The 16,103-nt window shown below is 37.5% G+C and overlaps 1 protein-coding gene across 1 annotated transcript in view; it reads right to left on the bottom strand.

The window, feature by feature from the left end:
- The window catches only part of LOC129730552 (uncharacterized), a 78,205-nt gene extending 67,558 nt beyond the window's left edge, over positions 1–10,647 (bottom strand). The window contains exon 1 of the mRNA XM_055689974.1: positions 9,539–10,647. Within this exon, the coding sequence (XP_055545949.1) occupies positions 9,539–9,614 (76 nt within the window). The 5' untranslated portion in view covers positions 9,615–10,647. The remainder of the gene's footprint in view (positions 1–9,538) is intronic.
- Between the last annotated feature and the right edge of the window lie 5,456 nt (positions 10,648–16,103).

The following is a 16,103-nucleotide window of genomic DNA, read 5'->3' as shown; positions in this document are numbered from 1 at the left end:
GAAGGTGAAAGACGCGCGTTGCGAAAGTGAGGACTTTGGTGTTTGCGGATTCTGAGGCGTGTGAAATGTGCGGAATGTCGGCCAGTCCGGTCTGGACTCGCATAATCATCACCATCATCACCATCAGCCCTCGAGTACAGGTTGGCTCGCTGGCTGGTTGGTACTGGCACAGGTCAGATACTGCCGCCGGAGAGACGCAGAAAGACACGGCTTGGAATTGTGTAAATATTGACCCGAGCGCTGGGTGAATGGCTAATTGATTGAGTGCTACTGCCGGCTGCCGACTGCAGCACTTGGCGGGGGAGGTGGACGAGGGGCGTGACGAAGGAGGGGCAGCTTGTGGTAACGGATACCTTTGCACGGGTGGACGTGACACTGCCGCACCGCGCACTCACACACCGTTTCAACCGCAGAGTCATGCGCTAATTTGTGACTAACCAGGAGACAATTTAGTGTGATTGAGAGCTTCTGGCTGACCGGGTCGGTAGGTACCTACAGCCGATGATGATGATGAGTCAAACAAGCGGCAGAAATTGATTCAGCAGCACAGCCGAGGAAAACGATGTGTTTTACACATGGGGTACACGCTTTTTACAGTCATTTTTTCTGTTTTCGTCATCCAGTTTTTTGTGACAGTTCCGTCAACTGTCTTATTAGGCAACATTGTAATAAAGTAGATTTAGCAATTATCAATATGAGTTACAGTTTGAGAAGAGCTTAAATTTAGCTTGATTTTGTTTTCATTTCAAGTTTCAAATTTAGTACCAAAGCTGTGATTCGTCCATGTAACATGTTAAATATGAAAGAAAAAAAATATAATCATACTTGGTTTTCTTCCTAATAACAGCAAATAACTATCACAGTAACTGTGGGGATAACCTACGTGATTCAATGGCGTGTTGTTTTGGTTACCAGGTTTTTATTATTAGCAATCGAAAACATACAGAGTTCACTCTGAAATATCACTACAGTGCACAGTGGTATAAACTCGTAAAATCGTGGTTGTTCTAGATTTGACGCTGAAATATTGATTTTATGTACCCAGTGTCTTCAGCAAGTTTGTTTCATGAAACAAAACCTTTCTTTTGACGTTTGCGTTTTCATGATCAATGCCCCTAACAGTTAGATAAAATAAATATATTTTCTAATTTTCAAAACACCAGATTGCTTTCTTGAGCAAAGTTGTAGAAAAATCTTTAAGAAAAAGAATTGCTGAATACTGCAATCTTCTATCTGTACATCTGATATGACAAAATAGCGTTTTTCGAGGAACACCTCTCAAAACTAGTTTTTTGTTCATAACTTTTTCTGTAATCGTCGAAACAATTCAAGATGTTCTATGATTTTATTAACTTTGCTAAACCTCGCAAATTTGTAGAATATATTGCTTTGATATTTTTATTTGTTGACAAGATATTTCCAGTTTTTCGTTGAAAATAGTCATATTTTGAGTCCAAATTTCTCGGAAGGTTGCAAATAATTGCAAATCAGACTAAATGCATTTGAAAGTTTGTCGAAAGAACTGCGTTGTTCATAAGATAAGTGTTCAACAGTTTCTAATTGAATCCAACCGAATACTGAATGAAAAAAAAAAACACCTCTCTTAACAGCCAGATTCAACAATTACCTCTTAGCATTTACTGCCGAATCTCGGCACTAGAAATACCTTGGCAACAAATGAAAATATCAAAGCAATATATTTTACAAAATTGCGAGGTTTAGCAAAACAAATAGATGAATAGAACATCTTGAATTGTTTCGACGATTACAGAAAAAGTTATGAACAAAAAATTAATTTTGGAGGGTGTTCCTCGAAAAGCTTTATTTTGTCATATCAGACGTACCGATAGATGATTGCAGTGTTCGGCAATTCATTTTCTTATCGATTTTTCTTCAACTTTGCTGAAGAAAACAATCTGGTATTTTGAAAATTTTAATAAAATTTTTTTTATCTAACTGTTAGAGGAATTTAACATAAGACGGAAAACGTCAAAAGAAAGGTCTGGTTTCATAGAATAAACTTGCTGAAAACACTGGGCACATAAAATTAATATTTCACAGTCAAATCTAGAACGTTCACGATTTTTCGACTTTAGACCACTGTGCAGTGTATTGGTAAGTTAATTAAAGTAGAAATTACCAAGATTCATTGCCATTTCTGCTTTATTTATCTAACAAAATTTTGTTACAACGTCAAAAAATAACGGGGAGAGATTTTGAATGCAAAGATAGAAAGCGTACTCAGCAGGAATTTGACTTTATTCCACATAAAAACCAGAGTTTTGTCCATTTACTTCCTTCAGTAATTTTCTTCAAAAGAGATACAAAAAAAACTTAGAAAAGGAGATTTTATAACCAGAGAAAGTTTAACTCGAGTTTCGTGCGTAATATCTCGGGGTGATGAATATTTTACGTGCAAAATTTTCTCTGGATTACGATGAAATTATCAAATTTGAAATTCAAAATACTCTTCGGTCGAAAAATGCAATCTTGTTTTTCAAATGCAGATAGAAGGTATCTTGTAGCATTTCCGCTTGAAATTATTATTTTTTATGGATTTCTAGACTAGTTTTACAGTCAGAATTGATAGAAAATAAAGGTTTTCTGTGAGAAAACTATTAGATTTTTTCTCTTCCTAATGATGTGAAGCGATTTTGCTGAAACGCCCGAGAATTTTGATTCTAATTTTTCAGAATTATTTGTTCGTCTTCGTTCGTCTTATTTCTCCTGCGACTTGAAATTTATCGAAATTATTAACAGTGTGTTTATATTCTCATTACAACAGCCGCTTCATTCACTCTCGCGTAACTTCTCAAAAGGACCTAAGTAACAATGGGAGATTCTCTCCTCTCTCACTTTGATTTGTTAATTACGTCGCCATTATAATTATTTTAAACAGTTTCTTCCCCTGAATAGAGAGGTCATAATACTGCCTTGCTTACTATGCGAAGAGTGTTTTGAAAAATGGAAAAATAACAGTTAATAACCAAAGAGAAAGTAAACAAAGAAAGTCTGTCCATGTAAGATAGGTCCTTTTGAAAAGTTAGGCGAGAACTCTACCAAGGAAATTTGAAACAACCAAAGATTTGAGACAACAAAAATGAAATTTTAGGTGACGTCATGTGTGCAATTGTGACTTAAAATTCATGTATTTTACTATAAATCTCTCGCATAATTTTTATTAGGGTGTCCCAAAATAACGTTTGATTGTTTATGGTGTAACAAAAAATCTTTTGTATGGCGACAACTCTGGATAATGTTTAGTCGTTGTGCTAATTTGAGTTTTATGGAAAACATATTTTTCATGTTTTTTTTTTATTTTAAATTGATTTTATCACTTAAAAATCCTGTAAAACCGAACCCAAATATATTTTTTGCGCATTCTCCGGAATCCAAACTAACAGCAAAAAAATTGTTACGGCTTGTTGTGGCTCAAATTTCAATGTTACAAATTTTTTAACTCTTTTATTTTGGTGTTTTCTAAAATTAAACCTTAAAAAAGCGGACCAAACTTTACGCTAGCAACCATTCTATACCATATAAAGATGGGAAATTTTATGAGGAAAAACTTTCTAGAAGACACAAAAATCCTATGTTGAATCGTTGTTGAACTATTCGAGTTTTTCCATGGAAAGAATATCGTAAAATAGGATAATCTTTAGTGTGTGCAACATCGAGTCAACTTATCAACGAAAACGTCGTATAACCCTCGCCTACTAGGTTTGATTTTTAGTTCAGACAAGATTTTATTGTGGATAAATGCACCAGGTTCTCAGTACTATTTATTCGAATCCTCTGTTTTATTATATGTAGTAACTTTCAGACTCAGTGAATCAACTTTTCAAGTTCACAAATCAACAGAAGAATCATCCATCTAATTGTTCGATAATTTCAGCTGTTTATTTACGTTATAAATGAATTATTATTAACATTATTTAAATAGTGAAAAACAGATGCCTCGACCGAGTTGTTTTCATATTTACGGTTTTTAGCCACGGTTAACAAAACTTGATACTTTTCTTTATTGGTAGATTGCCCGAAATCATTTATGTCTCCTGCCAGTCCTAGAGCTCGTTCTGCGCGATCGTTTACTACACACAAATTCTCGCATTTTTCTTTAATTTTATGTACTCAATATAATTGCTCCAATTCTTCTATTAATCTCCGACAAATACCATTGGTGGTTTGTGATTTTCTTATATGCAACAACATCAGTACTCTCAGACACTGATTTTTTTTATCCTCACGATTAAATCGGTAGAAGCTTAATACCTCTTGTTCAGAAGGAAGATGTGTTTTGGACAATTTCTTTCGGGAATCGCCTGTTGAAATGTCTTTTTTAACTTTAAGTTTGGGAGACATCGTTCAGGCTTCAAGGAACGATAAATACTGGTTAATCTGCAGCGCCTACTATGTATATTGATATAGATTCATTCGCTAAGCAGTCGTAGTCAAAAATGATTGACTCGATGTTGCATACACTGAAGACTCTTCTATTTTACGATATTCTTTTCATAGAATAACTCGAATAGCTCAACAACGAATCAACATAAGATTTTTGTGTCTTCTACGAAGTTTTTCCTCATAAAATTTCCCATCTTTATATGGTATAGTATGGTTGCTAGCGTAAAGTTTGGTCCGCTTTTTAGAGGTTTAATTTCAGAAAACACCAGAATTAAGAATTTTCAGGAGAGCTTAAATATTTGTAACAATAAAATTTAGCCAGAACAAGCCGAAATATTTTTTTTTCTTTTAGTTTGGACACCGTAAAATGCGCAAAAAATATATTTGGGTTCGATTTTACAGGATTTTTGAGTATTTAAATTAATTTAAAATACAAAAACATGAAATTTTTTTTTTCATAAAACTCAAATTAGCACAACGACTAAACATTATCCAGAGTTGTCGTCATACAAAAGTGCTACACCATAACCATTCGTTTTCCGGTTGAGCCCCCAGACTTTTTGACAAAACGTTATTTTGGGACACCCTATTTTCTATATTTTTATGAACTTCTACAAAATTGTGTGATTTTTAATGGTTTCGAATTTGTGAATAAAACTTAAAACCTTAAAGAAATTCGACACCTTCGACAAAGTTGCTAGAGAAAATATTTGCCACAAATTTTTCGAAGGCACTTGCTGTCTATCTGACTGTCCAAATAAAGTACACTAAGGTCGCTTTTACGCGGATTTTTATGCAGTTTTTTTTACGTAGATTCCTGAATTTACGCGATATTTTTCACGTGGTTTTTTAACACGGATTCCGGATGAAAAATGAAAAAAAGTGACCTTAAATGAAGAATAACTCGCTTCAAACCACTATCAAACATTTCCATGTTTATTAAGCATCCCAAATTTGATATTTCATTTCTATTTTATATATATTTTCATTTATATTTTAATATCTACTGCTACTCCCAGGACCATTCGTGTAGTAATAGCTCGCCGGGTTCGTTGCTTCTACGTTAACTTACGGGAAACTTAATTTAAGTCTCTGAAAACTAAAGCCGTTAAGGGAACGGTTAACGAGGCTATAATCTTTCATGTATCTTCAAATTGAGCTTAGAGTAAATATTTTCTACGTTCAAATTTATGTTTGTCCTATGCAATGTTGTAATTGTCAAGTTTCTATTTAATTTCAAGCTGTTTTTGTCTCATTTTAGACAGTTTTGTTTAATTTGACGATTCATTTCTGTCTCATTATTGGAACGATTATGAGACAGAATCTAGCGATAAAGAAAATTTGTTGATTTAATTTCATTTTTGTGTAATTTTTTCTCCATGTTTCTACCATATTTTCGTCATATTTATGCTTTAATTTCGACTCGATTTGTCTAATTTTCAAAGTGTATGTCTTATTATATTCGTATTTGTTTCATGTTATTCTTGTTTTTACCACGTATCATTTTCTCTCTTTTTTGTGTTATTTTTGTTCTTTTTTCTCCTTGGTTTCGAATACTTTGGTCTAAATTTGTTTCTGGATTGGTATAGTGCTTTTTGTTACTTCCAAAACTGTACTTCATACATTGGAAGTGACAATCAAAAGTAGTGTCATTTGCTTCCCACATGAAGGCTTGCATGAAAGCTTGTAGCTTGTATGCATGTCCAATTTGTGGATGCGATCGACTAACACATTATTTATTTATTACAACTTTGAAACTTTGCTAACCAATATATTTTTGAATTTATTTAATTATCCACCCCCTCTATTCAATGAAAGCAACATGATATCAAATGAATTGGAAATCTGAAAATAATAATAGAATCTATAAGTTTCTAATATTATTTTGAGGCGGGGTTTACCGAATGGAAAATTACCTCGGAATGCACTAAAAATCGTTAAAAATCTGTCCACGTGGTATGTGGGTGGCCCCATACATACTAGTTGAACGTACCCGACAATGTTCGGTATGAGGTTGCATCATTGAAAAACATTTCTTATATTTCACTGCCATATCTTGACATTTTGCAACTTAAAATGGCGCTTGGGTTCGGATTCTGGCCCCTAAGAATTTTCCCGTTTCAATTTTAGGCAGTTTCTTGAACACCGGAAGTCACATTCTTGGATTTCATAATGGCATTTGGGGTAGATTTTACGGCCTCTGGGTCTTTCAGGAACCCGAAAGTCGCCATCGTAAATTGCAAAGTGGTGTCCGGAGTCAATCTCTGGCCTATGTGTATCATCTCAATATCAGAAACATCTTCATTTGATAGTATTTTGACCGGAAGTCACCATCTTTAATTTTAAAATGGCGTCTGGGACGGACTCTGCACATCATTCCGATTTCGGGAATTCCTCAAGTTGGGGAATATTCGGTCATTTTATTGTCGTATACCCCTCAGAAATGACGGGAACAATATCAGTAAGCCCAACTACGCTATGGATTTTCACATTTATATAAAGGCAAAAGAAGATGAAAAAGCAGTAGTAGATGAGGAAGATTATGTAGAAGAACTTCTTATACTACTTAGCAGTATAAGAAGAAGAAGAAGAAAAGGCCATTAATACCACTTTCCTAAACGATCACTTTCGGGGATATCAAAATATTGCGAAGTCTTACGTCAATAATACGGTCTTATTTTATAGACAATCCTCCAGGGTTTATAAGGAGCATAAAGCAGAACTCGTGGTGAGGTCTTTTGACGCCGTATGGTCTAGTACGACTTAGATTTGAATTTGGCAAGCGGAATCTCGGTAAACTTCCGGCTGTGTCGCCGGACATATTTTATACGGTATCAAGTGGCTTCTTGGGTAGCATTTCCATTCCAGAAATAGATATTCAATATTATTCGATAGTATTTGGACCGGAAATCTTCACCTTGGCTTTAAAATGGTGATTGGGGCCGATTTCTTGATCCTGAGCAGCACTTCGACTCCGTAAATACTCTGATGGCAGGAGTAATATCAGTGAGATCAACTGCGTTGCGGAATTTTACATTTATATATGAGAAAAAAAGAGGAATAATATGACCAATTTCGGCCACCTAAACAATTCGAACGGTCATTTGTGAGGACTTGAAAAAAAATCGAAGCCTACGACAATAATGCGGTCATGTCTTATATACGGTCTTAGGTCTAAGAGTATTAAATAGTTTCGCCGGATTGATTTTTACTGTACGTACCAGCCTACTGTCAATCCAATTAATTTCATTGAAAAAAGTTGCGGAAAACTGAACCGAGCTTCTGAATGTTCTGCAAAAGTGAGCTTGGTTCATAGGATCACTCTTAAATCCACAATTTGTTACAGTTTTTCGGCTGAATGTTAAACATTTTTTGACATTGAGTTGGAATAGACTTTTATTGTACCAAATGTAGAACAAATTGATTTTTTCCTGAAATTCTTCTGCGTCGTCAGAATTACTGATTTTCATAAAGACGTGTCGTCTGTGTTAATTAGAATTTTTATTTTTTTAGTATGAAAGAAACGTCATTTACATACAAAATGAAAAGTAATGGACTCAAAGATAAACGCTGAGGCATATAAAAGGGCTGGAATATATCGCGGTTCGGTCGAATGCTTTGCTGAAGACAGTGTAGAGGGCTTCTACGTGCCTATCATTATCCATTGCGTTAAAAATAAAAGTAACAAATTCCAAAAGATTCGAGGTTTCTGAGCGACCTTGAAGGACTGTTTACTAGTGATATGGTTTTTGATCTGCAGACAAATTTTGTCATTTACAAGTGGTTCAAAAAGTTTTGGAATGCAATTCCACGATAATTGCAGACGTCAGATTTTGTACCTGATTTGAACATAAGCACCAAATAAGGACATATCTATGTTTTGAAATTGAAAAGACGTTCCAAAAAACTAACAGATTTTTCAAGAATACGAAAGCAATACCGTCAGTTCCAGACTGTTTTGATGCGTCTTAACTTTTAAAACTTCGCGCTAAGAAAGTTATTCTTGGAGAAAGTAGTTCCTACAGTTTCTGAAACTAAAATGCAGCTCAATTGAATGAAATCCGGTATTTATAATATTTTGCAAATTCATCGTAGGTAGTTTGTTACTTGGCCTCACTGAATTCCGACACTTCTCGCTTTTTCCCAGTCGCACGGAAGAGTAACTTTTTGAATGAAAATCGATTCAACCTTTAGTGCAACAAAACTCGCGTTATTTAAAGGTGTAAAGTTGTGTACATACTTTAAATGAAAACGCGAAGATTTTCAACACAACAACAATTCTTTATCGCTGGCAAAAAACCGCCTAATTCACTCTCCAAGCGCAATGAAGCAATTGAAGCAGATTAAGGAAGAAAAACAGCCCGAAGCTCAACAGAACAATAGCGATTGTCACTGGTCCAATCGTCGACGACGGCAGGGTGTCGAAAAAACAACTCTGGGTTTTGTCACAGCCGCCGCCGTGTGTACCGTAATGAAAGATGACATTAAAACCCGCACCTGAAATAATGATGTCTCTGATTGAAACGTAGAGAACTGAAACGATAAAAAAGCGGAGTGTTTTTTTTCTTCACAAAAACCGAGTTGACGAAAAACAATACCACCGTTTTGAGGTGCTCAGCTCAATTGTGTTCCCAGCGTGAACACCCAGAAGAGAAGAGAACTGGCAAATTAGCAGCGACATCGTCGGACTATTGGATAATCAACTGCGAAACGACGACACCTGTGGAAACAGGATGGGATCGAATGGGAATGAGAAACAAAAAATAAAACAAGATGAAAACAATCGACAATCGATTGACGATTGTAAGCGCGTTTACACCCATAATTTAACGTTTAGCTGAATAGAGAGTCAATCAGTTCGAGACACTTGACGCAATCGTAGCAGACTGTCAATGTAGAAACCAGCTACCGGCCACGGATGCGGTATCGCGCCGACTGCAGTTAATTTGATGTTGCACAGCAGGCTGCGAAGCAGTGATTTACGAAATGAAGTTACGCAACTTTTGCTGAAGGCTGATAACCCGTACGAATACGGGTTGCTTTTTGGTCCTGCCCCGGACAGGAAATTGACAATTTGTATTTTTGAGACCTCCGGGCCAATATTATGGAAAAAGGACAAGAAAGTGGTACTCACATTGTTTGATTACTATCAGCAGCAGTAACAGTAGGGGAGGTTGTCTCGTGATTCCACTGATAGAGGACGCCATCATGATGGGGTATCAATTGTGAGCAACTTCGCGTGCCCGTTACAGGAGCTTTCGTTGGGTTGTTTTTTTTTCTGTATTTTTTTCCCAGCTTGTTCACTTCACTGACGCTTTCCACTTCACGGCAGCGCGGCTGAGTTTGCCTCACTAACTACAAATTAATGTTTCCACTTGCTTCGAATAGAAACCGGCGAATAATTAGCAAAGCAAAGACACAAATCAAACTCGTCTCACTAGCGGGCCTCCGTTCGACGCAAAAATTTATGACGCGCTGCAACAATCGGCTTTCCTAATACATAAATCTAGTAAATCTCATTAAACGATACATTTTTCTTCCACTGAATCTTCGTGGATGAGCCGATTTCTCAAACGTTCTCTCTGTGTTTATATGTTTTTTTTTTTGCTTCTCTACCTTCGTTCGCGATTTCCGTCCCAATGCCGCACAGTGTGTTAATTAAGATAAATGAAAATCTTTCGATGCAAAACAATCACTAATCTTATCCGTTAGGCTAATTAATAACCCGCGACCTTTGGCGGTTCGCGGTGGGTTGCGATTGCACAATTGCGCACGCTAAGGCGATCGCGATCTACGATTAGATGCACGCACAGGTCTGCCACTGCTTCCAGTTTACATTGCGCAAATGCGTCGAATCTCCTCCACCTATCAGAGTATCTCGATCACTCGATCAGGCACAAAGTAGCCGCATTCCTCGCAAGCAGATGTGAAAAAAAAAACAATAACAGTCCGAGAGTATCGGTCCGATTTCCCCGCTGGCTAATCGATGAATGAAACTTCGAACTTTAGCGCCGAAAAAACAACACCAACTTTTCACTACCACCCACCCTTCGAACCCCCTGCTTCGCTTCCTGGGGGAGGGGTATTTCCGAACTCGCGCACTACAACGTGTTCCGACAAGTTTGCGTACACGAATTTTCCTGACAACCGGTAAGGGAGTTCTCGATAAGGCCTCTCCTGTTGACGTACGTGTCTACTTCGTGAGACGAACTGCTTGGAACTGAAACTCCGCGGGCTTAAGATCGCCAAGTCGTAGTAGTACAACCTAATGTGAGTGCGGCCGTTTGTTTTTCTTCTGCCTCACGTCTCTCTTTCGGAGATGAACGAATTCTCTCTTTCGCAAACGTGGTTGGTTTTAAGAATGAAAAAGTTCCACAAAAATGAATGAAAAGTGATTTCCTGGCCGGTACTTTACGTACGAGCCATCCGTCACAACCCCGCACGATACGGCGCGGCGGGCGGTTTATTGCGTTTGCTCTGTCTCTCTCTCTCTCTCTCTCTCTCTCTCTCTCTCTCTCCTCGATCCTAGGGTTTCTCGCTCTCCGTCCGTCAGCCGGTGTCCATCGCCGTCTCGTCAGCGTCAGCTATCGTTACTCATACAAATAGTTTATTTTGCTTTGTCGCTCAGGTGGTGAAAAGTGCAAGACGGGTGGTGGTATCGAACCGAATTACCGGCAGGTTGCGGATCGCTTGCCGTTGCGTACAGTGGCGATCAACGGTTTGGTTCTACTTTAAGGCTATTGACATACTGAGGCGTCAAATGAAGCGAAGCAAGAAGCGTCGCAAAAGCGTCCGAGCTACTTCTTCGAACGTCTATATGAAACGCTCAAACCGGTCATACTCAAGCGGCAACGACGCGTCGGTAGAGGCGGCGAAACAGAACGAGTAGTGTTTTGACGCGCGTATACTTACGCGGTAATACCTTGTTCAGACAAAATCTTCATCGCGAGGTGCTTTACATTTGCTTTGTTTTGGTTTGGTAATTGAAAAAAAAGCAAATAGAATACATTTTCGGTTAACAAAATGTTAAAATGTATAAAAATGTTAGTGCAGTAATACCATGTTCAGACTAAACCTGATATCGCCAGGTGCTTTTTATTCGTTTTATTTTGGTCTTAAATATAGAAAATATCGGGAAAATTTTTCAGGTCGTCAGGAAAATAACACTGGTATTTTTGATTGATATTGCATGCCTAACATACTGAACAGATATCATAAACTAGTTGAACGTTACTTGGGGTCAGCGGGTTTAAAATTTAGAATAATTTCTTATATTTTTTACTACGTCTGTAGCGCAACTGACTTCATAAAAAAATCTCTATGTTTACTAAAAACGTGATTTACTGTGCTTGAAGCAGCAAACAAATCTTCAATGGAAGAATTCATATTTCCTTTAAACGAAACCGCTGCTGGAATCTAGGAATATGACAACACAACGCATTTGCATCGCTCGCTCCAGTATGTCATAGGAAGCTTCACTCAACGCTTCTGTTTATTCCGCTTCTCAAACGCTCAACGCTTCGCTTAATTTGACGCCTCAGTATGTCAGTAGCCTAAGTATCAAATATGGCGAGAATGTCAAAAAATTAGGAATGTCAAAAATATCCATGTTGAATCCAATCCAAATCTGAGGCCAAATCAAATCCAAATCAAATCCAAATCGAATTCAATCCAAATCCAATCCAGATGTCAAAGTTTCGAAAATATATGTCAAATATTCAAACCGTCTTGCACTGCATTGTTTGTCAAGAGGTTTCCACACCCAAACGGAGAAGGTTTTGTAACTTGTGAGCAAAATTTCACTACTTTTTGTGTCATTTGTGTCGCTGATTAGATTGGTATTCAGCCAATGCAATAGGATAAGTACAAATTATAAAATATATTATACAAATCGTCGGATCAGTTTTCAATGGGAATTATTGCACTTAGGTTTTCCTAGTATTCTTGTTATTGATGAATCTATCTTCGCATCTACCTAAGTAACAATCGCGAGCAGATGTTTTTTGTGATGTTTAATGGGCTCTGTGAGTCACATAATTGAATGCGATGCTAAACTAAACCATGCAAAATATTCAAAAACAATCCCCCAAAAATAAAAAAATGTATGGGGAGATGTGGGAATCGAACAGATTTGAAAAAAGTGCAAAAGAGTGGTTTTTAGCTTAAAAAAGTCATTCTTTTATAAATCACGTTCGGGTAACCTGGAAACAATTTTTTAGAAAGTCGAAATGTTCTACGAGAATGCTATAAATAACATTTTCTTTCAATTTAGGGCAGGGCACCTTGACTTTTTTAACATCGATTTTTTTTTGGGACAGCCTATTGCGCATACACTTGTAAGCAAACAACACATAATGATCATACACATCAAACAGATCCGGGTAAAATTACTAATATGTCTGGACATGTCCAGCAATACTTTGCAGTGCTGCGGTCCGCCGGTTGGTCCGTTTACTTTGAATGCTGCGATCGAATGAGTTGCCTTCTCAGGCCTGCTGCGTTTGAATCAGCTGTTGCTCTGCTGTTGCTCAGCTGTTGCTTCGTTGAGCCAGTTTCCAGTAAAAGTCAACCGTCCCTTTGCTGCAGTAATCGATTATACAATAAGGACTAAACAACAACAACAAAAACATGCTGTAAAAGATATGGTGGAAGTTGTGAAAGATATAGTGGTACGCGTCACGCAGAGGCTCACAAAACAAGACTTTCAGCACTGTTTCGAACTATGGAAAATTTACAAGGACTATTGCAAGATACTGATTTTGTATAAATTGAAAAAAGTGTTTTACAGTAGCAGTTTCGTTATTCAATAGCCACACCCCGTGGCTTGTCAGATAACGTTTACATTGAAATAAATCAACTTTTTCGGATGGTGATAAAAAAAACTAAGAGTGATAAAAGCGACAAAATTTTTGGAGTAGATCTTACGCTTTAGATTTTCCCAGAAATTCTCGATGGGACGCAACTTGGGGACGCCAGATCCGGTCAGAACATCGCGTAGACGCAGTATAGTATTTCTTGATGAACGACGCAACTTCCGGCAAGCACTTCATACTATCAATTTCCCCGTTTACGGCTAGTCCAGAGCGAAAAAAGAACGTCATCCACAGAGCACCTTTTTAGGGAACTTGGTGTATGAAATGAACTTCATCTCGGTGCCCAATCTTTCGTGGGGGAAGTAAAATACGAAGGGCCCTGCCAATCGTCGGCCGTCCGGAACCGGGCTTTCTTTCTATGCTCTGCTTGTTGTCCAATAGTACTGATGATGATGATGTAGATGCCGGTGTCCACAAACTGCCGCACGATGTACGTTTTCGATGTGGCGGGGTACCGTTTTTTTAACGCGCACACTTCTGAACGAAGCAGCTTTACTGTTTTCGCCATCACGGTTAGAGTTCGACCGATAGAGCTGTCCAATTGTTTCTGCTGACTCATGTGTTACTATGATTTATGCTGCATGGGTCGTTTCGTCAGTGCGGGTGAAGGTTTTAATGCAAAGGTTATGTCGAAAAAATATATAAATTGTCAAAATGTCGAAGAAGTAAACAATGTCAAGACTTACGAACTTGACAAAAATGGTTCCAGTATGGCTAGTAGCAATGTTCTGATAAAGGCATAGATTTCTTCGAACGTTGTTGGCGGAGTGTTGGAACGATGACAATGGCTAAAACGGGAAGTTTTTCGTGGAAGCGTCGTAGGTTGTTGCGCTCGAAATTGCAAAGCAAAAAAAAAAAAAGAAAACACAATCGGAGAAACACCGGTTAAACCTTGTGCAGTGAAGATGGTGGGAATTGAATTAGGAAATGGATTGAAGGAAAAATTGACTGCAGTTGACATAAAAACCCAAGGCGTGTCTGAGATAAAGACAGCTAAGTTTGAGATATTCAGCACTCAATCCGATGAATCCACGGAGTGTTATCTTGTGCTTAGTTGTTGGTTCTCGTGCGTTATGTTTTTGGGAGTGACATCAAGGTAGAATGCCTTTTTATCACTCGAAACAACAACCAAAGAATCTGAGCTGAGGAGAAATTATTTCTTTGGCCACAAAATAAGAATTAAGCTGTGATAATAAACTTTCATTGGATAATCCAGCTAGCCTATTCTGCCGTGAGATGATATTGTGACGTAGATCCAAGTGATCAGTTTTTCTCACGGCCCAAAAACGAATGAATTTCTTGTCAGTTTTGTATCAAAACGGGTGCCTACGTCACTTTGTTTTTTTTTTTATTTGATTTTATGCAACGTACGAATAAGTAACAATGAAAAGGAAGATACCAAAAGATAGGTCTTCAAATAATGACCAATTGGCATTAAAAAAGGCACTTACATCACTTTGTCATCTCACGGCAGTTTTTAGCAGCCAAACCTCCATTGTACAGTTTTTTTCCTTGTAGACTGAATTATTGCGACCATTATTTGATCTATTGTGGTATGCCTCAACTTACTCTTAGTGCGTACGAGTAGGTTCGTCACTTTTTAGCGAGTTGATGTCTTTGCTACATTTCACATTTATCCCAGTTAGGCAATGCACTCCGTCTGAAGTTTATTAACTCCCAGGGAATTTCTCTCAAAATATAGGCAGGTTCTATGTGGCCCTAACCAAGGAAGGAAAAAATCACTCACTCGGAGAATCACTTCCGATTTTTAATCGCATAGAATCGTTTTGTTAATTTTTTATTTATCAACAATGATACGGCTGCTTAGTTACAGAAATGAAAAAGAATCGTTAATGACAATTTCAGGAGAATCAATACTGAAAATGTTCGTTTCCTGAAGACGAAAATTCTCTCACCGATTTTTTTCAGTTCAATAGTTTTAAGCTGCAATTTTTGCAATACATTCAACATTGAATCGACGACATAAAATGATGCCATACTCTAAAGATTTATCTCACAATGATATAAAATTGGACTCATAAAGTATAAAGTATAGAAAGTATCAAACTAGTCTCTCGATAATTCTATAATGTATTTCTTGGTTGTAACCTCCAAACTATAAGGCAATTCAAATCTCAATCTTGCATGTACTTCATGTAGAGTAGCGAACGGCTTCGTCAGTGGTTTCCTTCGGCAGGTTTTCTACAGCGATCTTATGCAGGAACCTGCCGAAGAAAACCACTGCCGAAGCCGTTTACCACTCTATATCACATGAAAGCTTGCATGTAATATACTTGAATACATGCTTTTTGGAAATATGTTTGATGCGCCCCTGCCGAAATACCAGTATCTAAATTCTTATTTCTAGCAAACAACACCCCGTAGAACATCCAGCTTTCATTCTTGTTCAATTATTACGTGTGAAAAAAAAATCGAAAGAGCGAAACGAAACAAACAAATCAAAGTAATCGCTAGTGTAAATTTTTCACCACATATCCTTTTGAAATTATCGGAAGCGATAGAGAACCAGTTTGGACTACTGATTAATTATCACTTGAACGATTTTTCCCATCCTTGGCCCTAACCAAAGATACGCAATTTGCGTTGTATAATTACTCGGCATTCGCAAAGTAGTTGTTCCTTTGTTTAGCTTTCGATGCCACAAAGGCGACATTTATCATCATCAAGTTTGCTTTACTTCTTGATATGATACTTGCTCGAATAGTGCACTGAGATTAGATCTGTGAATGTCCTCACGTCTGAACAAAGCTTTTCTCGCGATTTGGCTCCATGATTTTTTAACTTTCGCAACCCACTTGTTCTAAC

The sequence above is a fragment of the Wyeomyia smithii genome, chromosome 1 (assembly GCF_029784165.1).
Source record: "Wyeomyia smithii strain HCP4-BCI-WySm-NY-G18 chromosome 1, ASM2978416v1, whole genome shotgun sequence".
NCBI classification, from domain to species: Eukaryota; Metazoa; Arthropoda; class Insecta; order Diptera; family Culicidae; genus Wyeomyia; species Wyeomyia smithii.
The sequence above is the reverse complement of the archived record's forward strand: the minus strand, read 5'-3'. Positions and strand labels throughout refer to the sequence as shown.